Below are 24,566 nucleotides of genomic sequence, written 5' to 3'. Positions count from 1 at the left end.
AACTTGAATCACCATAGGCCTGAGCAGCTTCTTTATTAATCAGTCATAGCAACACATATTCATAGTGTACAGAAAGACATCCCACCGCAGTTACATACATACTTACATATTTTATACACTAGGATTCACTTATGTGGGAGATTAGATCTCCATATTTAAGAGTATATATTCTAAGCTAATCTATTTTCTTGAAAATTTTGTGATTTCACTTTTCTTTCTGAAAAAAGAAATCTGGTACACATAAAAAGTGGAAAACTACTCATCTTCAAAGAAAAATTTTTATTATACCTCTTTATTCATGTTGTACCCTCAAGTGTGCATGAGTTTTTGTATTTGTGTGCTGGTACTATGACACATGGTAAGCGGTTAGAGGACACCTCTCAGAACTAGACTCTCTTTCAACCATGTGGATTATGGGAATTGAACTCAGGCCATCAGGTTTGTTGGTAAGCACGTTTACCCTGGAGTAAATTCTCTGGCCCCTTAAGTAAATTGTGAAAACACTATGTTTTGTTTTTGTTTACCCAGGGCATTTGTTACATTGGGAGTTTATGGCCAACACAGAATACACTAGACCCATCTTAAAAAAAGAAACTAGCAAGGAGCCCAAATAAAACAAGGAAGTAGTGGAGTAGTGTGCCTCTTGTCTGCCTTGTATGTCTTGGGATGTTTGAGGGGCTACCTGAAAGAGTATTGCCGATTTCCAGTCCTGATGCCCCAAGAGTATCAAACAGGGCAGCAGAAACTCTTTTGAAATCTCCCACCCCTGTACCAAAATGTTCACAAAGAGACCAAGCCTGCGATGAACACAATTTATTCTCCTTTCCTGCGTCATTAGCATTCTGGTTACTAGGTGAGTTTTTCTCCATGCATGTGAGGCCACAGACTGCAGAAGTCTGGGTCCCACATCACAAAGTTCTCAATGATAGAACAGAAGGACGGCTGCTTCAGTTATCTCCCGACTATTGCTGTATCCAATGTGAGTTCCATATCCATTCCAATCAAATGAAGAGAAGTCGCCACACTGCACAGGGCTACCTTCTGGGAAGAATCCTCCTCCACCAATGCAGTGCTGGAAAAGGAGGAGGAGGAAGGAGAAATGAGAGGTCAGCTGGTGATATGGTTTGGATATGAAGTGTCCTCTCAAAAGGTGTTATGTCCTAAAGACCTGGTCCCCAGTGTAAGTAGCATCCAGAGGCAGGACTTTGGGGATGGCTTGATTATAAGGACCCTGCCTTCATCAGTTGGCTAATCATTGATGAGTTCACAATTTTGAACGGACTATTGGAGCTGTGTAAGGCGGGGTCTGGTTAGAGGAAACAGATCACTCCAAGTGTGAGTGGCATGTTTTGAAGGGGATCTTGTCCTGGCCTTTTCTAGTCTTTCTTGGCTCCTTACTGCTATGCAGTGAGGCATATTGCTCTGATATGTCTTTCATGCATGATATTTATCATAGTCCACTATGGATTTAAAAGGAACAGAGCCAAGTGACCATGGGTTGAAATATCAAATGCCATCAAACTACAAAGTCCTTTGTCTTAGTCTGGGTTACTATTGCTGTGATGAAACATTGTGACTGTTGTACCCAGAATCCCCCCCCCCCCCCAATGACCAAAAGACCAAATCCAATGCAAAATCAAAGAGTCTGTATTATTACAAGTTAACTCAGGCCTCTCAGCCTGTCTGATGCAGCCCCAGAGCAGGAGAGACCCCGAGTAGCAATGGGATATTTTTTTTTTTTTTCAAGACAGGGTTTCTCTGTGTAGCTTTGTTTCCTGTCCTGGATCTTGCTTTGTAGACAAGGCTGGGCCTGGAACTCACAGAGATGCACCTGGCTCTGCCTCTTGAGTGCTGGCTTTAAAGGTTAGTATCACCATTGCCAAGCAAGGCTGGGTTTTTAAAGCAAGGGGCAGGGTTGGGGGCTACAGACTACATAGGAACTGACTCAGGATTCGTTTATGTGACTAGCAATCATGTTAGAAACTTTTAATTGTCTAGGGTTAGTTGGGGGTTATAGTTATCCACTTTTGGGTAGGCCTGGACAAGTCCCAGGCTTTGTCTTTGAGCTGCCATGGAGGCTGGCTGGCCTGGCACGTACTGACTGTCAGGGACTGACTCAGTGGCTCAGGCTCTGTCCTTGATTTAGCACATATCTCTAAGTTGATGAGGGGTCCCAGAGAGTAAACAATTGGCTGAAACTTGAGTGGTCTGAGTACATGCAGAAAGGGAGCTACTGCAAGGATTTTTTTTTTCATGGCCCTCCCAGAAACTGCTTGCTCAAGTCTCAGGAAACTTGAAATTGAGGCCTCATGTCTGAGAGAAGCCTGAGCAGCCTCTTATGACTTCTGCTTGGTCCTGTCAATGACCAAAGCAACTTGGGGAGAAAAGGGTTTATTTGGCTTATAATTTCACATTATTGTTCATCATTGAAGGAAGTCAGGCCAGGAATTCAACAGGGCAGGTCTATGGAGGCAGGAACTGATGCTGAGGCCATGGAGAAGTGCAGCTTTCTCGCTTTCTCCTCATGGCTTGTTTAGACTGTTTTCTAACAGAACTCAGGAGCCACAGCTGGGGCGGCACCACTCACAATGGGCTGGACCCTTCTTCATCAATCAGCAATTAAGAAAATGCTCAACAGGCTTGCCTGCAGCCTGATCTTACACAGCATTTTCTCATTGAGATTCCCTCATCTCAGATGCCCATAGCTTGTGTGTCAGGTTGTCATAAAACTAGCCATCACACCCTTCTTTCCATATATGGTTTCTCTCAGGTATTTATCACAGAGGCAAAAAACTGACTAATATAGCTGATGAGTCCAGAGACACCTCGATAGCAAGGTTCAATGGAGTCTTCATCCCTCATCAGACTCTCATTGGTGGTATCACTCTATTTGATCCATAAATCCCCCTCCATTGGCTTGAGTGGCATCACTGTCTCTTCCTTCATTTCCTTCAACTTCTGTGAACCTTTGTTCTCAGGTTCCCTGGCTAGTCTTTTCCTTCATGAATTCCTTAAGTTCTACTTCCCAGACAGGACACATTTACAACTCTCTTATATGTTGTATTACATCTTTAGCTTTTATGAATAATTCACTGATGGCTTAAAATCCCTATCTCTAATCCAGATACTTCTTAAGTTAAAGACTTAAAGATCAGGTTGCCATTTAGAATCACTACTCATGGTCTTCACACTCCCCATAACAAATAAATAAACAAAACAAAACAACAGTCCAGTTATTTACAGCTACATATAACTTAAAAATGGGGATTTACTTAGGGAAGTTCATTAATAAGTTTGTCATTGTGAAAACCATAGGCTATCCTTACAAAAGTTAGAATGTCTATGATGTTAGTAAGCAGTACAAATCCTCTGAGATTATCATCATATTCAAAGTCCATCACTGATCAAAGCATGTACATTGAGGCTAGAGAGATAGCTCTGTGGTTAAGAGTACTTGGGGCTCTGGCAGAGGACCAGGTTTGGATCCCAGAACCTATATGGGGCTCACAATATTTCCAGGGCATAGAATGCCCTCTTTTGGCTCAAAGGCACCAGGAACTCAAGCAATATACAAACATTTGGGCAAGCAAAATACTCATATATATGAAATTAAATAAATACATCTGAAACAAAGCTAAATAAAATCCCACCCAAACAAGCTAGTAGCATGGGGGCTGGAGAGATGGCCCCAGGGTGGAGACATCCTATTACTCTATCGGAGAACCAAAGTTCAGATCCCAGGACCCAATCAAAAGACTTTAATGCCAATTCCCAGGGATTCAATGTCTCCTTTTGACCTCTGTGATCACTTGAATATATATGTGCACACATATAAACAAAATAAAATATGTTTTAAAAATCCAGCATCATATAACTATATATCTCTCCTTGATCCCAAACATATTTAGAATCTAGAAATTTTGCCTACTACTTGATATTCAACTACCCAATGAAAACCGTGAAATTATTCACAATGTTTGTTGTAGAATATTCCTTTACACTCTGTGAAAATGTGTCACTGTGATTGGTTTAATAAAAAGCTGAATGGTCAATAGCTAGGCAGAAGTCATAGGCAGGACTTGTGGACAGAGAGAGCTCAGGGAGAAAAGAAAGGCAGAGTTACCAGCCAGAGGCTGAAGTAGTAGGAGGGGCTAGATGGAGATGAGGTAACAAGTATGTGGGAAAACATACATTTACAAATATGAGTTAGTTTAATTTATAAGAGCTAGTTAGAAACAAGGCTAAGCTAAGGCTGGGCTTTCATAGTTAATAAATCTCAGTGTCATTATTTGAGAGCTGGTTGGTGTGACTGAAAAAGACTCATTACAAATGTCTTCTCTTCCCATTCTCTGTATTCAACTGTTAATAAATTTAAAATCTTTGGAACTCATTAGTCCCCCCCCCCCCCCCGCCTCCAAATTTCCATCACACTACATCAGGCTCTCATTTGTGCCATAGAAGACATTTCAATATTTATTTCCTTATGCTTAGTCTTTTCTCCATTAGAATATGTCACCTCTAGACTATCAGTGTCCTCTTTGGGGATAAAAAGAATACTCACATTAATTATTGCCTGGTAAAACATTGCAGGGGTCCTTATCACTTATACAGTCCAAAAACCATTGATGTGATGTAAACTTGTTTCCTGATCAAGTCCATGTCAACATTTTCAAAAGGAGCACTTCCTAGATCCCACACCCATCTTGCATACCAAAATTGAAAACAGCTTTCTACTCCCTCAACCCTACATGCTCTCCCTATTTCATCATTCACAACATAGTCGCAAGGTCCTCCTTGACAGCAAAGCTGCCTCATCTTAACCAGGTAGGTGAAGTACAAGCTAATGACTGAGGGATGAAAGGACACGGAGTTCTTCACGATCACCTGCCAGGAAGTGATGACCTCTTTTTTCAGACTGTTACTTTAGGGAGGTCTGGATCCCAAAAGAACAAGCTAATTTTTATTCAAGACAGGGTCTTACTATGTAGCTCTGGTTGACCTGGAACTCACTATGTAGACCAGGGTTGCCTCAAACTCACAGATATCTGCCTGTCTTTACCACCCAAGTGCTGGGATTAAAGATGTGCATCACCATGCTTGGCCAGAACATGTTAAGTTGTTATAGCTTTCACTGTGGGGCAATAAAAGTGCTTCACCCTCAGCCTGCTTTTGGCAAAAAATTATTAAGAAACAAAACAAACCAGTATGAATCTAATGATCTCAGGCTCAGGGGGACATCAGGTGGCTGCAGTGGAGGTGAGTGCACCTGCCTGGTCAGTTAGTTTATATGCCAACATCCAACAAGAGAAATTCCTTCTGATAGGGAGGTGAATGGCCTGGGTGAGGTCTACCAGATGTCCAGGATTCTCCTAGTAACCCATTGACACAATGAAAATCTGTACAAGCCATGAAAAGGGATGGAAAGGACATGTTTCACTCTAAAAGCTAAATCCCAGGCAGAGAGCGCCAATACCTGGTGACTCTCTAACAATCTCAGCCCCCAAAGGCTTCCACAGGACTGCTTGAATACAAGTGTCTCCCTCATTCCAGGTAACTGAGTGTTTAATTCTTAAATATAAGCAAACAGCAACAGTGCATAAGAAGTTTGTAATGTTGACTATTGTCTTCAACAAGATAGGATTTCTGTATCTAGATAGAAGTTCTGACCCCGGGGTTCAAGCAAAGTACAGGGAAAGGTCACACTCTCATACATTTACACAAACTAACACGGGATTCTCCTATGCTCAATATACACAGATACACACTGGCAACCTCAGCCTTATTCATAAGCCTCTCTGGACACTATACAGACTCACATGCTCAGTGTTACATCCAGTGACTTTCATCCCAGCACACAAGGCGTTGGCTGCTCTCTCATTATTAAACACTCTGAATTGGATGTATCCTGCAGTGAATTCATCTGAAAACAAGAGACAGAAAACAGCATTCAAGTAAAATGCTAGAAATAGTTGTCAGCCCTGAGTTTGGTTCAGGATATACAGTCTAAAATAACAGACACATTGAGGAAGCCACACCCATTCCTATCCACAGATCCCAAGAGTCAGTCCTTGAATAGAGGTCCTCATCTGCCAGAGTTTGAATGGAGAAATTTATTAGATAGGAAAGTCTCTACTGAATATCTTCAAGGCTTGTCACAGCAGCAATCAAGTGCATTCATTTTGGTCCATAAATAAATAAGAACTTTGAGTTATACAGCATAGGTTCAGCATTCATAAAGAATTCGTGCCATTTCGATTTATATTAAATAATGTAATAATAGTCATCCCTTACAACCAAAATAAATTCCATGGTTTTTTTTTCCCTGTTGTTCACTTATGTGCACATGGACCTGGTTTGTTTCCAAGAAACTCCTGACTGATAATAGGGTTGCAAAGAGTAGATTCCCCAACCATGAGTCCCCAGGGCAAATGCTCACTCTCCTACTTATGCTCTGTGATCTCAGGCAAGTTCCTGGACTTTCAGTGTTTCAGTTTCCTAAGCTGTAAAACGCCGTTAGTAATAGTTTAGAACACAAAAGCAAGCAATTGAGTGAAGTGAAACAAAACACATTCATAGAAGAGAAGCAGGCTGTCATGAATGGAAAAGTGACAGTTACTTATCATAACTGAATTTATCACATGTCCTTCAGAGTGTTCAGAGAAGCATCAGAGACTCACTCCGGCCATTGGGGGAGTAATAAGCGGCTGTCTTCTGAGCATCACCAAAGTCATAGACCACAGGTATTGCTGGGCCATTGTCAGTCCAACACTTCCCTGCTCCATATTTCACCGGGTACTTCTACAAGGAACAAAAGAAGTCCCTGGGTAAGGATGGCAGCACTGGCACTCACAGGAACACTGTCTTGCATGGAGAAGCACAGCATGTGTCTAGTAACTGAGATTGTTCTTAGCCTCACCTCGCCTCCCCCCTCTTCTCTTCCACATATGGGTATCCTTTGCCTTCCTTGGCTTGTTACACTTTAGAATAAGGGAAATATGCAACACATCCTGTACAGCCTCAAACACCTGCCTCTCTCTCCACACCATTGGAAAGCAGCCTCAGCCAGCAGTCTCCAGTACCTGGTACAGGCCAAACAGATTATGGCCCAGGTGTTGCAGGAAGCCAGTGAAGGTGCGATACCTCAGCAGGGAGCTCTCCTTCCAATTTTTCAGAGGGCTCTTGTTGGGCACATGCCAGATACCCAGGTTCTCAGCCTGGATGTCGAAGTAGCCAGGGTTCTGGAAAGCAACCAACACTGAATCTGACCAGGCCAGGAGATTTCACTAAATGAAAGACCCACATGCACAGTCTTCAGCACAGCTGGTATCTCTGGGCTCCACATAGACACTATCCATGCTCTGATACCTAATTTCCAAGGATTATTGTCCCACACCACCACCACCACCACCACCACCACCACCACCACCACCACCACCACCACCTAACTGAAAAGCCTACTTGGGAGTATGTTGAGATTTAAGAAAAGTATTTTTTCAGTTGTTCAGTTCTGTGTTGAAGGGCAACCTTCCTACGCCTACCCCCCCATGCTTGAACTACACTCACAACCTCACTCTTTCCCAAGTGGCTACAGAGTGTACCAACCTTGTAGTCATCACTTGTGGCCCCCTCTGCAGACCCAAAGGTGTTGTAGTTGGCCCAGTTGCCGTCCCCCTCTGGGTAGTCGATTCTGCTGCCTTGCTGACTGGACCAGCGATCGCCCACTGTGCACTTCCCACCCATGTTGTTCTCATGCACACTGGCCACCAGGGTCCAGCCACCACCTGCAGTGGTCATGTCACAGAAGGTCTGGTAGATGACACCATTCTCCGTGCGGAGGAAATAGAGGCCATCTGTAGAGAGAACAGTCCGCAGTCCTGGGTGCAGGCTCATTGTCCATCTCTGCTCCATAGGCAGAATGACTCTAGGAACTACAAATATGGCTAATGTCTCATATCCTGAGTGCCCTGTCACAGGTGTCCCCGGGGATCTGCCTGAGAGTAGAAAGCCGAGCTTCTGTGATTGAGGCAGAACATAGAATTATCCAAACTGACAGTGATTTATTTATAAAGTTAAACATAGTATTATTAAAGGACTTGAGAACTCTACTTGATATATATTCAAAGAACTGAGAACAGGGCTTCAGTTATGCACATCCATGTTCGTGACAGTGCTGGTCACAAAACCTGGATGACAGAAACAATCCAAGTATTACTCTACAGAAAAAAGAACAAATGATAATCTATGCTGTCCATTTTGCAGACTATATATTGTGTACATTCCTATACATCCAATAGATCAAAAAGAATGAAGTGGGCGGAGAAATGGCTCCATGGTTAAGAGCAAGCGCTGCTCTAGCAGAGGACTTGAGTCAGTTTCCAGCACTTACACTTGTCAGTGTACAAGTGCCTGTCACTCCAGCCCCAGAGACTAGATGGCCTCTTCTGGACTCTGTATGTACATACATATACATGTACACATTCCTACACACAGACATGTATGTCTACAGAGTAATAATAATAAATATTTAAAAAAATAAATTAGTTGTTCTACATCACATATGAGCCTTGAAGCATGTTAATGAAATAAGGCAGATTACTCATATGAAGTAACAAGATTTGACAGATTCATAGAAGTAGGAAAAAGAACAGCAGCTCACAGGGAACACAGGAATTTATTACTTTGTGGGTTCAGAATTTTCATTTAAGGAATGAAAACTTTCTGAAGATGGATAGTGATGATCCATACTATTGTGAAAGTTGTTCTTGACTCTGAAAACCCTTCAAATTGGTAAGTGGCAATTTTTACCCACTATGTACATTCTATCACATTTCACAAAAAGAAAAGCTGTTCTAGAGGACAAAAGCCTGATTTCCTAAGTTGGTTATTTATTTGTATTTTCTAGACAGGGTCTCCCCAGGCTGCCTTGGAGCGTTCAGTCCTCTGCTTTGGGCCCACAAGTATGGGATTACCATGTGCTCTTTCAATCCATCATCACTCACCTCGTGCTCCAGTAATCTTCTGCTTGATTTCCTTGCAGCTTCTGAACAGAGAGGAAGACACAGGATTGGTCCATCTGTTGGTATCCAGGTTCTCTTTAGCTAGAGAAGATGAAGAATTTCATTCTCATGTGACACCCAGCTTCCCCTTGTCATTCACCCTAAACTCATTCCATGACTTCTCAAAGCCTCACCATGAGAACCAACAAGACTTGTAACTAGGAAGAAAGACAAGAGATTTGAAGGTATGGAGAACTTTGTGTCCAAAGTCCTGAAAAAGGATAATTAAGTGAAGTCCAGCTTTGCAGTAGAAGAAATGCAGGGAGCCTAATGTGCCTGAAGCATGGGTAGTGAGGCTGACAGTGCAGAGGCTTGACCAAGAGACCCTGGACAAAAAAGCCTTGCAAACTAGCCTCAACTCTGCAATGTGCTCTGAGAACCTAGGAGAGTAGAAACAAACATTAACTCTGGGGTCAGAGCTACTCACGTGTACATTGCTCCATGTTTACAAGTCAAGTATTTTGGGGTTACATTTACTGAGGGAGATCAGCTCCCACTTTCTTCCCCAGGGTACTCGAGGAGAGAGAAGTGAGAAATATTTAGATAGAAATATAGAGGGAGAGAGACAGATAGAAACACAGGATAGCCTTGGGAGTGCCTGGATCAACACCCTCCAGTCTCTTCTGTCTCTTCTAAAGGGCTTTTAAAGGAATGCCAATGGGTGGAGCAAAAGACCTCACCCCAGCACAGCCAAGTGCAGACCCTTCCAAACACCTGGTGACCACACATGTGGTCAAGCCATCCCCTAATGCAGCCCTGCTGTGTAAAGTAGGCTCAGATTTCACTAGGAAACCTTTGTGGGCTACCATAGGTTCCTCCTCTTAAATTTTAAAGGGTCCCTCAGATAGACTGAGGTCTGTCTTAAGTCATTCTCCCTGATTATTATTTCCATTATGTTGGAAGCCATCAGGAGAAAGTTGCCCATCTCTGGCTCTCAGCCTCTGGCATGAGGGTTTACTGAGTTTAACATAGCTCTGGCTCAGGTTCCTATTGAGTTTACAGCGATCCACAGTGATCTCCATAGCTGCCACACCTCCCAGTACAGGAGTGGAGGATGATAAAGATGGAATATCCTTTTAAATGGATCTTAAGATATCCATAACAGACTTAATTGTGCCAAGACCCACCCTTTTTTATTAAATCAATAAACTCTGGATACAAACCACATCGAACAAATTACATCAAACTTAAAGATTCTCTTAGCTTCAGTAAACTCTAGTTCATTAACATCAACACAATTCTTGTATAAACATTACATATTTACAACTGTCATGGCTATTTACTGTATGCATTTATACCTATCTTGGCTATTGACTATATGTATTTACACTTCTTACAAATTTACATCATTATACATATTTACATTTTATGAACTTACATTAAACACTTAGACTTACACTAACATTTACACTTTACATAAACTCACATACCACATATACTTATTTATACTTCTTATAAACTTATATTCAAAATGAACTCTCTATAGGATTACCATTAGCAAATATCTAGAAGAGATTTATTAGCTATTTACCAAGCTTATAGAAGAGATTTCTTAACTAACATCTAGAAGAGATTTCTTAACATTTAGAAGAGGTTTCTTAACTGAACTACTATCACTATACATGTTTACTTTTTACAGGCTTACTTATTTATACTTCTTAGAAACTTATATTCAGGAGGAAACTCTATATATCATATATCTATTTTACAAACATTCTTTTTTTTTCGGTTTTTCGAGACAGGGTTTCTCTGTGTAGCTTTGCGCTTTTTTCTGGAACTCACTTGGTAGACCAGGCTGGCCTTGAACTCACAGAGATCCGCCTGCCTCTGCCTCCCCAGAGCTGGGATTAAAGGCATGCACCACCTGGCTAGATTTATTTACTTATTATGTATACAGAAGAGGGTACCAGATCTCATTATAGATGGTTGTGAGCCACCTTGTGGGTGCTGGGAATTGAACTCAGGACCTCTGGAAGAGCAGTCGGTGCTCTTAACCTCTGAGCCATCTCTCCAGCACTAAACATTTTACTTTTTTTTTTTTTTTTTTTTGAGCTGAGTATTAAACCCAGGGCCTTGCACTTGCTAGGCAAGCGCTTTACCACTGAGCTAAATCCCCAACCCGTTATTTTACAAACATATTCCTAAGGAAACTCTATTTTACAAACTTTAACACATATCTAGAAGAGATTTCTTGGAAGAAATATTTACCAAACTTATATTTAAGAGGAAACTCTATTGAACTATACAGACATCTAGAAAGAATCTCTTAACAGAACTAGCTTACACAAGCAAGCATCTAGAAGAGATTTCTTAACAGTTAGAAGAGATTTCTTAGCTAAACTATTAACAAGACAAGAAGTACACAAATCATTTCTGAAGTTCAGAGTTTATAATAAAGTTCTGAGTTTATAGTCAGCTTTGATATCATTCTGAAAGTTCTCCTGACAATTGGAAAAAAGAGCCTAATTCATCAATGGCTCTTCCTCAACCCTGGGATTTAATGAGTTGCTGTCAGTATGGACTTGTAACACTTGTTGCTAGGGGGCTGTAACACTCTTGGGACAATGCCACTCCCCCAAGTCATCTTTTCTGCTGAGCTCTCTCAGCCATTCTGGAACTGGCAGAGATGTGTTCAGGAACAGACAGTTTCTAACTAGGGGCTGTCCTTTTACCCAAACTTATTAAAGATCCCATGAGTGCTTTACTCAGTTACAGCGGAAGCCTCACCTCAGGGTGAGGGTGAAATTACCATTTGAGCTGCCAAAAAGCTCGTGGAAAAAACTCTCTGTGCCACTATTAGGCACTATCTTTCTCTTAAAGGAGCCTGCATCCATTTGCTGCTAGTCAGACAAAAGTGGTGTGGCTCCAAGTTCCATTTCTTTTTAGGTTTTACTAAATAGCGACAAAATCTTTGTCCTCAGCAGTCTGAGCATCCTCTAAGTCTCCTACTTTGCCCAGACTGCAGGAGGGAACCTCAATATCAGGAACATTGGTTCAGCTGTTTTCACTTCAGTTCCTCTAGAGGAATGTCATTGGAACTGACCTTTCTCTGTTCCACACTCTTCACTAAACGCTCAGGCAGCCATTGAGCTTCAGTTTCATCTTGTGAAAAACACGTTTGTACATGTCCTCAACCCCATATTAAAACAGGGTTGGGATCTTTCCATTTCACCTGAGCAAAAGTTGCCAAAATCTATCCACAGCAGATTGCTCACAGAAATTCATATTAAAAAAATTTAGAACGAAAAGAACATGATTCAATGTATTATGTGGTGATTGAGGGTAATTTCCCCCTTCTTTATTTGTTTAAGCTGTATTTTAAGACTGCCATGAGCTCTTTCCACTATGCCTTGTGCTTGGGGATTATAAGGAATGCCTGTTTTATGTTCAATTTGCCATTGGATACAAAATTGCTGAAATGCTTTACTACTATATCCAGAATGATTATCAGTTTTAATAATTTTTGGCATTCCCCTATATGAAAAACACTTCAAGCAATGCATAATTACATGTTTTGTAGCTTCCCCAGATTGTGCCCTGGCCATTAAAAATCCTGAATAAGTGTCTATGGTCACATGTACATATTTTAATTTGCCAAATTCCACAATATGAGCGACATCCATTTGCCAGAAATGATTAGAAAGATCTTGAGGATTTACCCCTAAGTGAGGGATAGGAAAATATTTTGGACATACCCCACATTGTTTAACTATTTGTCAAGCAACTTCCCTGGTAAGATTGAATCGTTTCCTTGGACTCTCGCTATTTTGACGATGAAAAGCATGTGACTGTTGAGCCAATTCTACTTGGGATAAGGCAACCATTCTTGTGAATTTGTCAGGTATTGTATTACCCTCACCTAAAGGACCAGGAATATTGGAATGAGCTCTAATATGACCCACAAAACATTGTAACTTTCTTTAGTGAATAGTGTCTTGAATTTGTTGGAATAGCATTTTAATTTGACCGTGGCTAGTTCCAATGCAGGAAATAGTTTTAAAACTTGAAAAGCTATATAAATACATTGATTATCTATATATAAATTAAATGAACCATTCACAAGAAACCAAAAAACCATGCTCACTGCCTGTAATTCTACTATCTGTGCAGAAGCTGGGGTTGTTTGTACTATGTAGTTTTTTCCATTGATAACATAAGCACAGGGACAAATAGCCAAACTAATGGACACACATGAACTATGAACCAAAAGCTATGGAGCCCCCAACTGGATCAGGCCCTCTGGATAAGTGAGACACTTGAATAGCTTGAACTGTTTGGGAGGCACCCAGGCAGTGGGACCCAGACCTGTCCTTAGTTCATGAGCTGGCTGTTTGGAACCTGGGGCTTATGCGGGGACACTTTGCTCAGCCTGGAAGGAGGGACTGGAACTGCCTGGAAGAATCCACCAGGTTGAGCTGAATCCCCAGGGGAGTCTTGGCCCTGGAGGAGATGGGAATGGGGGGGGGGGACTGGAAGGAAGGTGGGGGGGGGGGGCAGGAGGGGGAGGACAGGGGAACCCATGGCTGATATGTAAAATTAAAACACAAATATCTGTATGAAAAAAAATATATTAAAAAAAACTAGCATAGCATCTCCTACAGGATCTTAGGAAATGAATACATTTGAGCAAATTCTAACAATTGATCAGCTGGAAATTATCAATTTGATCTAGAACCTGTGAAAAGGCATCACTGTTTTGGAAAAGCCAATCAGTTTGCTGTTTTGCAAAAGGAACACTAATTACACTTGTTTCTTTACCAAAAAAAAAAAAAATCTACATTCAATTCTGCTCTTCTGTACTAAACAAGCTACCAATTTGTAGTGTGGATTTAATGCCTTGGCTGGTGAAACAGAAAGATGCAATAAAAGAGGATCGTTTTGCCGTAATACTGCTGTAGGAGTATGTTTACTGGGTAAAATATATGCATGCTAAGGTAGGGTATAGTTAATGTAATGTACTTGCTGATTTTGAATAGCCTTCTCAACTTGCAAGAGAATTTGTCTACTTTTTTCAGTTAACTGTCTGGGTGAAGTAGGATCACCACCTCCTTTTAAAATACCACTTAAATGTTTCAAATCACTGGTAAATAATTGTAAATAAGGTCATAACCACTGAGTGTACCCCAATAACTTTTGAAAATCAGTTAAAGTTTTAACCCACCCTTTATTATTTTCAATTTTGAGGCTTTATTTTCTTAGGGTATAATACATGTCCTAGATACTGAAAAGGTCTTTGTACTGTCTCTGGAGCAATAATTAACTCTGGGCAAGTAAGACAGCGCTGAAGCTGTCCAAAGGTGTTAAGTAAAATTTCTTTATCTTCATGCGCAAGCAAAATATCCATATAATGAATGATATAAACCTGCTGAACTTGCTAACTTTTTGGATAGCTTGACCTACAAATTTCTGATACAGTGTTGGGCTGTTGACCATTCCCTGGGGCAAAAACCTTCCAATGGAATCTTCTTTGTTGTTGTTGTTATTCTTTCTTTCTTTCTTTTTTTAAAACTGTCTTAATTTATTTATTGAACAAATACAAGTGTCAATGGAATCTTTTCATGGGTTCTTTAAAGTTAACTGAGGGAACACTAAATGCAAATCTTTGACAGTTTTGGAGAGCCAAAGAATGGTATAAAAACCATCCTTCAAATCCAAAATAATTTTAAAAGTATTTTCTGGTACAGCAGTAGATATAGGCAATCCAGGCTGTAAAGCTCCCATTGGCTGTATGGTCTCATTAATTTTCCTTAATCCTGTAATAATCTCAATTTCCCTGATTTCTTTTTGATGAGGAAAATGGGAGAATTTCAAGGAGAATTATAAGGTTCAATATGACCACCATCCAATTGTTCCTGTACTAACTGCTGGATGGCTTGTATTTTTTCTTCTGTTGGGGGCCATTGATCTATCCACACAGGCTGGTGGGATTTCCAAGTTACAAAATCTGCATGGAATACAGGCTGCTTAATGATGCTTCCTAAAAATATTCTGAGCCCTCCCTATTAGCTTTTTCTTTAGGGGGTAAAGATGATCTTTCTATTAAGTTTTGGTCAGGAATTTCTTTCTTTTTTCTTTTCTTTTCTTTTCTTTTCATTTCTTCTCTTCTCTTCTCTTCTCTTCTCTTCTCCTCTCCTCTCCTCTCCTCTCCTCTCCTCTCCTCTCCTCTCCTCTCCTCTCCTCTCCTCTCCTCTCCTCTCCTCTCCTCTCCTCTCCTCTCCTCTTCTCTTCTCTTGTCCTCTCTCTCTCTCTCTCTCTTTTCTTTTTGAGACATAGGGCAGGCCAAACCCTATTTCAGTGTCAGCAACAGCTTAGCCATCAAAAACCAACCAAACCAAACCAAACAACAACAACGAAAAACACCACAAAAAACAAAACAAACAAACCAACAAACAAAAAACTCTACCCAGGGCGACATAAGTCTCTACAGCGAGGCTAAGGGCTCAGCCGCCAGGCCGCAAACATTAGGGATTCATGGTGGGCACTGCCTGGGTATTAGGTTAGGAAGCAGCAGGCTGCTGGTGGTGAGGGCCAGGCTTCACTTCTGGGCAGTCGACCCTGCTCAAGCCGCTGTTCTATCTCAATGAGTAACGTCACACCATCCACCATTTGCACCAGCTCCACCTCCGAGAAGCCCAAGCGATCAGAGTTGGAGACCTCGAAAACTCCACGGACAGCGGCATCCACACTGCCTGTGCCTCACTTCTGAAGCCGAGGCTGCTTGAGCACTTTGGAGAACTTCTCATGCTTACCCAGGTGGGGCAGCTTGATGTGCACACTTGCCCGCAGTCCAGTGCCTAGGTTGGATGGGCACGTGAGGATGTAGCCCAGGGGAGGGTTCCACATGAACTCATAGTTCTTAGATTTGAAGAGAGTTTCAATCTGGGTGAACACTTCCTTCATGTTGACCCCTTTTTGCATGGAGATGACCCGCAGGTGGCCCTCCTCATTGATCCACACCAGGAAAGTCTTATTGTCATTGTGCCATATGCCGCGAGCATCCGGCATGCTGGAGGCCAGCAGCAGAGGCGACAGGGGCTTGTTGAAGAGGAAGTGGTCATCAATGAGCTGCTGTTGCTCCGCTTCAGTCATGCTCTTGAGCTTGTAACACCTGCCTGACATGTGTCCCAGGCTGGACAGGGCTTCTTTTGCCAGTTTCTCAATGGCTCGACGCTCTCCGAGGCTACAGTGCTGGGGGGATGGGGATGGGGAACACAGAATGCTGCGGCCCATGCACACCTGCGAGCTCAGCACATAGTTGGGGTCCAGGTCATTGCCGCCCTGAAGGTTGTCTGGGTTGAGGTCGGTCTTGTGCTCATCGCTGGGCTGGCAGCTGCCATGCGGGTCCTCAATGATGGGGTCGAAGAGATCCTTGAACATGTAGGTCTCCTCGTCGCCCGCCACTGCACGCACCGTCATGACGTATGGGTGGCCCGGATTGTCCACGCCAGTCTGAATGGCGTCGTCCAACGTGAAGCCACTTGGTGTGCACTTGTCACGGAGCTCAGCGTACAGCTTGGGGGTCAGCTCCTTGGCCATATGGTTGTTACGGCTGCCCAGATCAGGGAACTCATCCTCGGCCGGGAAGCGCAGCTTCTGTGTATTTGGCTGTTGGAGAAGGGCATCATGGCTGCGGTGGGCGGGATGCAGGACAGAGCGGGGGCGCAGAGTCCAGGAATTTCTTGTCTAGAGATGGTTGCACTGGAACTATATAAATATACTCCCATATGGCTCATAACATCTGGACCCCACAAATTTACAGGCAAGTGAGGGACAACGTCTGGCCATAATGGTCCTTCACGACCTGCTTAATCTCACCAGGAGAGTTCATTGCTGCTCTGCTCAGGACATTGAGTTTGACCAACCCCTTGCAGGTGTGTCGTAATTTCTATTTTTTGGCCACATAGAAGGCCATTGACTAGTAATTATAACAGATAAATCTGCACCTATATCTAAAAGACCCAAGAAACTCTTCCCATTTATAACTAAAGTGAGCTCTGTACAGTGTGGACCTATGGCTCGTAGCCAATAGGCATCTGATGAACCAAATCCAGCTTCTCCTCTCTTACCTCTTTTGACTGGATTTTTTGTTTGTATCTGAAGAAGTAAAATTAACTGTGCAAGTCTCTGACCATTCTTTATTATTGGAATTCCTTTGGGTGAATGAGTCTTCACCTTTATTTCTCTCACATAACCAGCATCGATTACTCCAGAAGCACCAAAGCTTCCTTGCATGGTAGTACTACTTCTTCCCAGCAACAACTCTACACTGCCTTTTGGAAAAGGTCCATAAACGCCTGTAGGGAGGGGGAGGGCCCGCATCTGCCTTTCAGGGGTCAAAACTTCGTAGATGTGGAAGAGCTGAGATCCAATCCAGCACTACCTAGGGTTGCTGTATAGAGATAATGGATAATTTCTTTGATGGAAGACTGACAGCTGAGTTATCCCAAAGGTCTATTTTGTTGGGCGCTGGGGTGGGCCCTTCCATCCGTTTCCCTGAAATGGATTCTCCTGGGCATTCAAACTTGATAGACATTAATTACTCCAATGTCTCCCTCTTTTGCATCTCAGGCATAGCACAGGTTCTCTATTTGCTTTAAGCTATTCTCCTGTCGGGACACCTCTTAATATGGTGTCCCATCTGTCCAGAACCAAAACAAGTTCTTGGGTCTGGCAGCTTTTCTGGAGTCAGGATGTCTTTGCTGGAACAGAAAATCCTTGACTCTTTTTCCTTGTAATGCTGCATCATGACTATCCCTGGATTGTACGATGGCCCTATATCTGAACAGAGCCGGATATAGTCAGAGATGTTTCCTTTCTTTCTAAAAGGGCACATTGCAGCCTGGCATGCTGCATTGGCATTCTCATAAGTGAGCTGTTTCACCAGAAAAGTCCAGCTTCGGAATCTCCAATCAACCTGCCTGCTGTTTGCATTAATCTGGAAATGAAATCCTTAAACAATTCATCAGGCCCCTGCCTTTATCTTAGACAAATCCTCAGTCTGTCTTCCAGATGATGGAAGCTTATTCCAGGCTCTTTTGGCAGCTGCATTAACCGAGCATATACTGCCACATCAAAATTTAACTGTTGACCTGTCTCCTGATATGGGCCTTCTCCAGCAAGCATATCAAAAGTGATGGTGTTTTTAAAAATTATATTTGTGTTTTAATTTTACATGTCAGCCATGGGTTCCCAAAATAAAACCCTAAAAAAAAAAAAAAAAAAAAAAAAACAAAAAAACAAAACCAACTCATTATAAGGAAAGTTTTTCAATGATGCAGAAAACACAAAGCAAAACTATACAATTCATATATCAATCCCTAAACATTTTTTTTGTACAGGAAATTATCCTCAGAGTGAAAAAAGACTGTGTGAGATGCCCCTGAGTGTGAGGATCAGGCAGTTATGAGCTACTCGATGTCAATTCAGGGAATTGATCAGTTCCCTTCGTAAAGCAGCAAGTGCTCCTAACCACTGAGTCAACTCTTCATTGGTCAAATCTAGATAGTTTGTCAATGGTTTTTACTCTAATTCAAAACCGTTCATTATAAAGACTCATAGTTTGCCGTTGTATCTGAACAGTGATATTCTAATTGTCAGAAAATAAATCTTCTGCCACTGGGAAAAAAAAGTGATGGGAATCTGCTGGACCCGATTTACTTAGCTGTGGCCTGACATTGTTCCACAAACTTGATTTTTTTTTTTCCATAGCAGAGAGTCTCCACCTGCCAGGCTTGCTGGAGCCATTTGTTTCCAATTCTCCCCCGCCCCCTCCCCCCCCTGGGGAGGGGGGGGGCGGGGAGGGCAAAGCATCCAGAAAAAGACTAATAATGCTGTTGTAAAAGGAGCAATTGGGCCATATTGATTACAGGCTGTTTTTTCACTCCTTAAGCTGTTTAAAAGGAATTGGAACATGCACTCAAATGATATGACCCTGGCCATCCTGCAGGGATGACAGGGAACATTTGGAAGCCTTGAATTTCCTCTCCTTTGCTAGCAGCCTCCTGAATGCTGGTTTGAAGAGGAGACTTAGTGCTAACAGAGAGGGTTTGCATTGCTCCAGGAGATCTTTGTGCTAGGACAAGTACAGGCGGCTTTTCCATTCTGATAGATGTCCCGCCCCAGGTGAGTCTAATTCTGCTCCTACAGAGGAAAGATGAGTACCTTTCTGAAAGGGATAGACCCGAAGGGCTTCCATTTTTTTGAGTGAGAGAAATTACTAAATTTTTCAAGCATTTCAATTTCTCTCTAGTCTCATCCCAAGATTTCTGTTCCTTTAACTCAGCTTCATGGCCAAGACGAAAAGGTCCTTGTTTGAACAGTGTTGTAAAAGTGTTCTCAGGCACTGCTGGTGGAGTAGAGGATTTTGTCTCTTTTGTCTCTGCCTCAGGGAAGATTCCCTCCTGCTTCTCTGTGCTGAGATCTAAAATGTCCTGAATCAATGCTCACAGGCTAAAGGCTTCTACAGGAATCTTTTCTGTCCTGTATTCTCCATAATATTTTTGGATTGCAACCCCAATTCTCTGCATTTAAAGTCCTATAATCAGAAAACCAAGGACACAGTTCCTCTAGGAACTCCAAGAACCTCTGTACTTGTTGTAGTTCCTCCTTACCCCTCTAGTTTTTTAATCTTTCTACTGAAGAGGAAAAATCAGTAGCCCTCTTGAGAATCACCTCCCCCCTCCCATGTAAAGGTACCTACTGATCTATAAATGAACCCAGAGCTGACCAGGGCTTGAATTTACATTTATTTACAATGAATCTATATATCCTGGAATCAGCAAAAGAAGATATGAGGAATAATGGACTCAACTGACCAGAGACTGAACTCATGTGAAAATAGGACTGGAACAATAAATCTGAATATGTATATCCTGGGCTCAGCAAAAACAGGATATAGGAAGTAAAAAATTTATGTCTCTGTAGATACCCTGCATCCTGTTAGCCATCAGTACCTTTATGCTTACAGTTCAACCTGTAACTTCAAAGAACTAGCTTAGCCCAACCCCCTCAGCCAATGATATGTAACCCACTGCATGTTAAGTTTTTCTATATAACCCCCTTGTAATAAGTCCTTAGGTTTTCCTCCTTCACTTTCTGTAATGGACGAAGTTCCTGCCTGGGCTTGGCTTGAATGAAGAAATCTTTTGTTTTTGCATGGGAAGTTGGCTCCTTGGTGGTCTGGTTGAGGGTCTCGCGGCACAGGTATAACACTACAAGTGACTCTTTGAAGATTTGCTTATTATTTGTGTGCTTCATTTTAACTCCAAGGAAATTCTACTCTTACTCAAAATTTTTCCTGACACTATATTCCTATATTCTACCTTCCTTAATTTTCATAGATAAAGTTAAGAGAGAGAGAAAGAAAAAACCTAGACACAGAGAAATATATGCTGTAGCCTCACTAGGGCATCTTCCAGCCCCTTTCACTTCCCAAAATAGATTACCTCCACCTTAATTTTCATAATCAGACATGCCCCTAACTTCCCTTAGTGCCCTCTGATTTCCCTTTTGAAAGTTCCTGATCCATGTTTGGGCACCATTTGAGGGAGATGAGCTCCCATTCACCCCCCCCTACTCTTTAGTAGGAAGAAGTGAGAAATATTTAGATAGAAATAAAATATATAGAGGGATAGAGACTGAGAGAAACACAGGATAGCCTCTGGACGGCCTTGATCAAAACCCACCAGCCCCTTCTGTCTCTTCTAAAGGACTTTTAAAGGAATGCCAAAGGGTGGAACAAATGACTGCCCCACAGCACAGCCAAGTGCAGACCATCCCAAACACCTGGTAACAACACACGTGGTCAAGCCATTTCCTAATGCAACCCTGCTGTGTAAATCAAGCTCAGATCTCACTAGGAAACCTTTGTGGGCTCCCACAAATTACTGTGACTGAGCTTCAGTTCCCTAGTGCCTAATACCAAGTTTACAAAGATTTTCATGTGGAGATCAAGTAAGATGACATTTAGAGACTTTTTCCTTAAAAATACTAAAAAAGTAGTCAAGAGGCATTACACATTTTAAAATACTGTTGAGTTCTTGTAGGGAGCAGAATTTAAGACAACAGTCCCTGGGCCCAAACCAGACCATTCCCTTGGCATTGAAACTCTAAGGCCAAGGTCTTAAGTATAAGGAGTGATTAGGATGGGACACAGTTCTTGCAAAAGGTCCCCTAGAGCTACACACAAGCACAGAATTTGGACCAGGACATTCCTCAGCAATCTCATTGCCAATGGTCAATTCCTTCAAGAGCCAATCAGCACCTAGCCTACATCTCAAAGGCATAATCTCTTTGGGGGATGGCATAGGTTGTATTTACATGTCAAGAAATATATGTGTGTGTTTACACACACACACACACACACACACACACACACACATTTAATTGTGGAGATATATATGATTAAACAAAAAGAGACCTTTATTTTTGTAGAGAGTGGGGAGGGAGGTTAATTGGAAAAGGCTAGAAAGAGGAAAAGGAATGGGAAAGGAATACAATTATATTTACTTTCAAGGTTTTAAAAAAGCCATCATGGGCAAAGCTGTGGTGACCCACGTCTTTAATCTCAGCACTCAGAAGGCAGAGGCAAGCAGATCTCTGAGTCTGATGTCTGCCTGGTCTACAGATTGAGTTCCAGGACAGCCAGGGCTACAGAGACAGTCCCTGTGTCACAAAACAAAAACAAACAACTACAACAAAAGTGTGATCTCTGTTTTCAGAGATCCACGTCCTGGAAGCTACCGAATCTAGTGCTGACTGCCTTTAAGGCTAGAGGTGACCTGCAGAATTTGGGGACCTGTAGTAAGACTCACCTGTACTGCAACTTCTGGTGGCCAAGATGATAAACAGCAGGAAGCCTAGTTGGGTCATGGTCATCTAGAGAAAAGCAAGATGAAGGTCAGTCTCTATCCAGACCACCTTTTCCCTTTATATCTGTCTCAGCTCCTATCTAGTCCAATTTAAGGCTCCTTCCTTTCCTTTAAACTCCTCACTTCTCTGGGCTTGAATCAGTCGTGTGCCAGAGTCCACTTTCTTAATTCCATCCACAGTAACTAACTTCCCCTCCATACCTGGCCAGAAATGAAGAGTTGTCAGCTGAGGGGAGGTGAGCCCCTCTCTCTCTGCAGAGTTTCTAGTGTGGTCCTCGTGAATTTCTGACGTTTTTATGGGAAGAACCTAGTGGAAATAGCCCAGACTTTGCCAGGCTCCCCCTTTTCTGGCAGGATGCCACAAGAGAGGGGAAGTTCTTTTTATGGTGTTGACTCATGGGATTCAAAGGCTCAAAAAGATAAATATTAAATGTCATATCCTAGTACTATCACCAGGTTTGGGAATTTCATCGATCTGTGTATTTTCAAAAAGGAAATGAATGAGGTGACTTGCAACCTTTGACATCCATTTGGACTTTCAAGTTTGTGTCTTTCTTGCAAGGTAATACTTAAAAAACCCAAATATTCATAGTTATTCCCATTTCATAGGAGAAGAAAGCTTTTTTTTTTGGGTGAGGTGGGGTACAGTGTATAAAAGAGTACACTTCTTGTAGCCCAGGCTCTTCTCAAACTCACTGTTTAGGTGAAGATGTCCTTGAACTCCTGACTCTCTTCATCCCACCTCCCAAGTGCTGGGATTATAGGCACATACTATCAGACTTGACTGTAAAAAAGGGAAGTTTAAGAACAAAATAGTAAGTAATCATTTAAGAATAAATACAAAGCTTTAGTCTACATAAACTGAATTCCATACAACCCTCCTTAGTTTGTATTTGATTTTCTCATAGTTATCACAAACTAGTGAAATTTCACAATAGACTGCATTTTGGATTCATTCTCTATAAATCCCCTCTGAAGATGCTTTGAACTCCCTCCATCTCTACCTTTTGTCTTTCTCCAGTTTTCAGACACCACTTTTGGCTATAATGGAATGAATTGCTTTTTCCTCAGTGATGAAACATCCTCAGTACAAAGCTTTATTATAATACTGATAACATTGCAATCCTTTGGGAGTCAGCTTTTTGTTAAGCTTATATTTTCTATATTTTTATGTTCAAAGGATTGATATATACAACATAACTCAGGTAGGTTGTTAGAATAGAACAAAACAGAGGTATGTGACTCAGCTGGTAGAATGTTTGCCTAGTATACATGAGCTATGGGTTCAATCCCTAGCATCATGTAAACTAGGTTTGGTGGGGCATGCTTGAAATTTCTGCACTTGAGAAGTGGAAATAGGAGGATCAGAAGTTCAAGCTTATCCCTTACTACATAGCCAGTTGGAGGACGGTGTTTTGTACACAAGTCTCAAAAAAAAAAAAAAAAAAGTAAAACTGCTCACACACGAAGATAATCTACACATCTTTTAGTGAATAAGTTCAAGGACATCTTTGTCTATGTAGTGAGTTGGAAGCCACCATGTCTGTACTATTTATTTTGTTGGTTCCTAGATTGTTGCTGTAAGGACCAGCCTTCAGTAGCTCAGGATTTGAAGGGGAGTCATGGAGTCTCCAAGTAATCACTCAATTGATCTTTCTTTTTTTTTGTTTCTATTTTTTTCTTAAAAAAGATTAATTAATTAATTGATTAATCAATCAATCAATCAATTAATTAATTGTACAGTGTTCTGCCTGCAAAATATCCCTTCTGGCCAGAAGAGGGCATCAGATCTCATTACAGATGGTTGTGAGCCACCATGTGGCTGCTGGAAATTGAACTCAGAACCTCTGAGCCATCTCTCCAGCCCTCAATTGACCTTTCTATCTGAGGGAGTAAAACGTAATTCTGGGGATGTTGAAAAAGGGAAACACACACACACACACACCTTCAGGATCTTTTCATCATCTTTCTATATTATTTTTCTTTATTTTTTAAACACCCTTTTAAATATTTCCCACACCAAATACATTACAAAGAGGATTTTCCTCATAACCAAAAGTTATGCAGTTACTATATAATCATCATAAAAGCATGTTTTTCTGGAACAAGTCAACCCTAATACATTTCTTTTTTTAATTTAATTTTTAAAATTCATTTTATATACCAACCACAGATCCTCCTTTCCCTCTCATCCCTCCCCCTGCTCTCCCCACATCTGACCTATCCCCGATCCCCTCCTCAAAAGGGTAAGGCCTCCCGTGGGGAGTCAGCAAAGCCTTGTATGTTAAGTTGAGGCGGGACTAAAGCCCTCTCCCCTGCATCAAGGCTGCGCAAGGCGTCCCATCATAGGTAATGGGCTCCAGAAAGCCAGCTCATGCACCAGGGATAGATCTTGATCCCACTGCCAGGGACCCCTCAAACAGACCAAGCTACACAACTGTCTCCCATATGCAGAGGGCCTAGTCCAGTCCTATGCAGGTTCCACACAGTTGTTGGTCTAAAGTTCATGAGTTCAGATGAGCTTGGTTCAGTTGTTTCTGTAGATTTCCCCATCATGATCTTGACACCCCCACCCCCCCCCCCCCCACCCCCCCACCCCCCGCACCTTGCTCATATAATCCATCTTTCCTCTCTTTGACTG

At 42.0% G+C, this 24,566-nt stretch overlaps 1 protein-coding gene and 1 pseudogene across 1 annotated transcript; both read right to left on the bottom strand.

Annotated features, from left to right (window-relative positions):
- Positions 1–798: 798 nt before the first annotated feature.
- On the bottom strand, positions 799–21,929 carry LOC118593322 (intelectin-1a-like). Its single transcript, XM_036202696.1, has 7 exons — positions 21,869–21,929; positions 9,000–9,098; positions 7,603–7,850; positions 7,080–7,238; positions 6,678–6,798; positions 5,817–5,920; positions 799–1,072 (listed from the first exon to the last, which is right to left on the bottom strand). Exons 1-7 carry the CDS (start codon positions 21,924–21,926, stop codon positions 920–922), a joined length of 942 nt encoding a protein of 313 aa, XP_036058589.1. The 5' UTR covers positions 21,927–21,929; the 3' UTR covers positions 799–919.
- LOC118593232 lies at positions 11,481–16,678 on the bottom strand (annotated as a pseudogene).
- Positions 21,930–24,566: the final 2,637 nt, after the last annotated feature.

This window comes from Onychomys torridus, chromosome 11 (genome assembly GCF_903995425.1).
Source record: "Onychomys torridus chromosome 11, mOncTor1.1, whole genome shotgun sequence".
In the NCBI taxonomy this organism is placed as follows: domain Eukaryota; kingdom Metazoa; phylum Chordata; class Mammalia; order Rodentia; family Cricetidae; genus Onychomys; species Onychomys torridus.
Note: the sequence above shows the minus strand (reverse complement) of the source record. Positions and strands in the feature narration are given on the sequence as shown.

Bases quoted from the DNA above. Each gene is read 5' to 3' on its own strand.
- LOC118593322 (XM_036202696.1), bottom strand. From the start codon at position 21,926: ATGACCCAACTAGGCTTCCTGCTGTTTATCATCTTGGCCACCAGAAGT. The intron at 7,239-7,602 runs GTTGGTACACTC...GTTGCTTTCCAG, and splicing joins CCACAAGTGATGACTACAAG to AACCCTGGCTACTTCGACAT. The intron at 1,073-5,816 runs GTGAGTCTGTAT...CTCCTTTTCCAG, and splicing joins CTGGATGTAACACTGAGCAT to CACTGCATTGGTGGAGGAGG.